This window comes from Montipora capricornis, chromosome 6 (genome assembly GCF_036669925.1).
Source record: "Montipora capricornis isolate CH-2021 chromosome 6, ASM3666992v2, whole genome shotgun sequence".
Classification (NCBI taxonomy): domain Eukaryota; kingdom Metazoa; phylum Cnidaria; class Anthozoa; order Scleractinia; family Acroporidae; genus Montipora; species Montipora capricornis.
This window is the reverse complement of record NC_090888.1, coordinates 7,838,726-7,842,746: the sequence shown is the minus strand read 5'-3', so window position 1 is coordinate 7,842,746 and position 4,021 is coordinate 7,838,726. Positions and strand designations below refer to the sequence as shown.

Here is a 4,021-nt window from a genome sequence, read left to right as displayed (position 1 = left end):
CAGGCGACAATGTGATTTTCCAAATATGGTAAAAACGGAGGTGTGCTCCCTTAAGTAACCAATCACCGATGATATTGTGAAAGTTTGCGGTGGTAATTCCGTGCTCAAGTACACTAGATGAAAAGTCCATCTAAAATTCTTTACACGATACATCAATATCACGTTCTTAGCCGTCACTGCTCAGCACTAGCCATCATTAATTATCACTAGACGTTACTCCACATCATTAGCCGTTATTTCACGTTACTAGCCGTTGATACGGAATCATTACCGTTTGTTAGAAGTATGAACCAGGGGCGACTCTAAAATAAGGAATGATGGAATGGTGGAATGACGGAAAATCGCCCCAAATCCTAAAAAACAGAATGACGGAAAATCGCCCTAAATCCTAAAAGGATGAATAGCGGAAAATCGCAAATGACAAACAACACGGAGTAAAAAAAAATTAGCTTATAAAATTGATGGTGTAGTCAATGAAAAATTACAGGGGTTAAAAAAAAAAAAAGTATTTGATTGAAGAGTGGTCGCCACTTGCGGAACTGTTTGAGGTTTGGTATTGACTAAACATTTTGGAATTTCACAAAAAAAAGTTCTAAGTATTTGAAAATGATCATTAAGTAAAGTATGATCGTCCAGGTGAGTGTAGTCCTGAGAAGAACTGTGTGAGATGACATTGACATCACGGCCAAGTTGACCGATGGCATCTACGACCGGAGTTCTACTGACGTTACACAAATCACTTGACTCTGAAGATGACCTCCGCTCAGGTTGTCGAAACGTCAGTCAATGTCATCTCAAACAGTCCTTCTCAGGACTACACTCACCCGGACGATCGTACTTTACTTAATGATGATGTGACTCCTGGGTTCAAACCATTTGCAATCTTATATGAAAATGACGAGATAGGAACTTGTCGCGGCCACTGTTAGAGTAATTTTGTTGCTTCCGACGCCCCTTTGAAAGGAAAAAACTCGTTTCTTTAAAAGAATTGAAAATATGTTTCCCTTTAACAACTATTACTTCCCGTTGATAGAAAGTCATGTTCCCAAACCTCCACATTTCAGAATAAATGACAACATAAGATTTGGGAAGATTTTCTGCCATTCAACGTTTTAGGATGGATAGTAGTTACCACATTTTCGTCATTCCATGTTTTGGGGTCGCCCTGAGCCAGCGTTTTAGCAAATAATAACCAGCGGTGTTTCAAAATGGCGGAATCTGAAGATCAAGAAGAAATAGTGGATTACTACGCTATTTTGAACGTCAGAAGAGAGGTAGAAAAATCCAAGAAACCACACAAGCTTAGAAAAACACTTTTAAAATAATCTTATTTGAATTTCGTTTCATTTCAGGCGAATGAAAATGAGATTAAAGCTGCTTACAGGCGAATGTGCATGTTGTATCATCCCGATAAACACCGAGATCCCGCGAAAAAGAAAGTGAGTTTGTTTACAATTTATCGTGACGTCTGATGGAATAAAGACTCAGATTCTGAATCTTTGCCAACACGTTGATTTGCATGTCTAAAAGTACTCTCTGTGTGCTGTTGGGTAGATAGTCCTTGTTAACTAAAGTGTATGTCTAATAACCAGCTAACTGCTTGTCCAATTCAAGTAGCCATTTGAAATACGTATATACATACGTTATATCTCCTTGACTCTGACAATTAAATTGTTTTTGTTCGTATGTTCTCTAGGAGCATGATGCCCTTCCAGTTATTTGCATGTCATTGAATAAAAGAACACCCGTTACTTTAAGTTTATTGTTATTGTCCAAAATGGGTGTCTAGAAAACGAAGACCCTAGAAAACGAAGACCGCCCTTACATAGATGCCAAGTTGTAGGGAGAGGCTCGCTGGAGATTTGATGGAGCGCCTAATCCAAGCGAGCAACAAAGGCGCAAACTTTTCGAGGGGAGTCCAGGGGGGATGCCCTCCCCTTCCCCCAAGGGAAAATTTTTAAATCTGAGTTGTCCTAGATCACTTTTCCTGCATTCTGAGTTGATCTAATGACACATTTTACCATGTCACTTCGGGCAAACAAACACGCGCAGTGAGAAGAAAAGGACTCTGGGGTCTAGAATTTCTTGATTTCTCGTCAATTTGCCGCTGATTTCTCGACGATTTCACGATTTCGCAGATCATGAACAGTTTTACGTTTGTGGAACAATAATTTTATATTTGATAACCCAGGCTCAACTGGAGATTTTGCTTACTTGGCTGGAGAGCTGGAGATTGAGTGTGAAAGCTGGAGTCTCCAGCCGAAAGCTGGAGACTTGGCATCTATTCCCTTAAAATCACTTGGAAACGGCTCAATAACTACTTTTAGACATAGAGGAGTATACGAAACAATGCGGTTTTCAACTGCCCAAAAGTTTGACCAGGGTCTTCGTTAATTCCAGATCTAGAAAATGAAGACCTAGAAAACGAAGACTCCCCCGTAAAATCACTTGGAAATTGATTTTAAGGGGGGTCTTCGTTTTCTAGGCCTTTGGTCTACAGTCTTCGTTTTCTAGGTTCTTAGTTTTCTAGAAACCCCCACCAAAATGAATGAGTGGCAAAAAGTGGCAGGTATTTTTTACAAGTCACAGGTCAGGTTTACGGATCATTGTTGTATTGTTGATAAAACATTCCTAAACCGTTTATTAATACGCTACGCAGGAATGTGGTTTACCGCGCATTATTCAAAAAAACTCATGGCGGAGAGAAGTGTGAAACCAAAACACCGTCGCCCGGAAAAGGAGCAACCTTTCAACAACGTGTGGTGACGAGTTTGTGAAAGAGTTTACTGGCGGAACATGTCTCAACAAAATCGTGTGTGAATTTGTTCAGACCATCTCTGAAAAAGAAATCGTTTGCCTGAACGACTAACAAATGTGGCTGGAATCCATTTTAAAAAATCGAAAATTCTTCACAACTTGTTTGCAATGTGTGTGTAAGGAAAATAGAAAACTGTTGCAAAATCTCGAATTTCTATCCAAACGTTTTGACCCAGCTCAATAACTACTTTTAGGCATAGAGGAGTATACAAAACAATGCGGTTTTCAACTACCCAAAAGTTTGACCAGGGTCTTCGTTAATTCCAGATCTAGAAAATGAAGACCTAGAAAACGAAGACTCCCCCGTAAAATCACTTGGAAATTGATTTTAAGGGGGGTCTTCGTTTCCTAGGCCTTTGGTCTTCAGTCTTCGTTTTCTAGGTTCTTTGTTTTCTAGAAACCCCCACCAAAATGAATGAGTGGCAAAAAGTGGCAGGTATTTTTTACAAGTCACAGGTCAGGTTTACGGATCATTGTTGTATTGTTGATAAAACATTCCTAAACCGTTTATTAATGCTAACCCTAGGCCTAAAAACTATTATTTTGGTTTAAGGTTACATAAGAAAAGGATTGTGGTTGTTTTAGTGATGTTAAGATGATGACCTGTAAACCTGACCTGTGACTTGTGACCTGTAAAAAATACCTGCCTTGGCAAAAAGGAGTGGGATATTCTGCAGTTACTTACAGCAACTCTAATCTTACTGTTGATTTTACTTTTTTATTTTATTTTTGAGGATTGTGATTAAGTTTAGTCATTGATCTCAAATTCATTAAAAGTGTAATATTCACGAGGTTTCTATCTGTCGTCACAGATTGCAGAGGAGCTATTCAGTAAAATCCAAAAAGCTTATGAAGGTATAACTCTTGCACAATGTAACTTAAAATTGAGGCAAATGATTGCTTTCTAAAGTTAGATTTAGTATAAGAAAGCCTAATGTCAGTTTCAAGTACTGGTTGTTGTATTGTATGCCTGATTAGAAACAAAGCATATTGTGATGGCCATTTCATGCATTGAAATACAAACTTGTGGTCTATTGCTTAAATGAACTATGATGCAGTTGATGCCGGGATAAGGGGCTTTAAGTCCCAATCACTGCAACAAACTTTTCCACTTTACTTATTACCCAAAATCGTCCCAAATACATGTACATTGTTAAGTTTTTAGAACCTTTTGATTGAAAATTCACTTTTTTATTTGCTTTGA

At 38.5% G+C, this 4,021-nt stretch overlaps 2 protein-coding genes across 3 annotated transcripts in view; one reads left to right on the top strand and one right to left on the bottom strand.

The window, feature by feature from the left end:
- The window catches only part of LOC138051401 (tetratricopeptide repeat protein 28-like), a 695,954-nt gene that overhangs the window by 231,969 nt on the left and 459,964 nt on the right, over positions 1-4,021 (bottom strand). The gene's annotated exons all lie outside the window — the stretch shown is intronic.
- Positions 1,176-4,021, top strand: part of LOC138051414 (dnaJ homolog subfamily C member 11-like) — a 126,967-nt gene continuing 124,121 nt past the window's right edge. For both annotated transcript variants that reach the window (XM_068897608.1, XM_068897607.1), the window contains exons 1-3: positions 1,176-1,274; positions 1,353-1,439; positions 3,630-3,672. In XM_068897608.1, the coding sequence (XP_068753709.1) occupies positions 1,209-1,274; positions 1,353-1,439; positions 3,630-3,672 (196 nt within the window). In that variant the 5' untranslated portion in view covers positions 1,176-1,208. The remainder of the gene's footprint in view (positions 1,275-1,352; positions 1,440-3,629; positions 3,673-4,021) is intronic.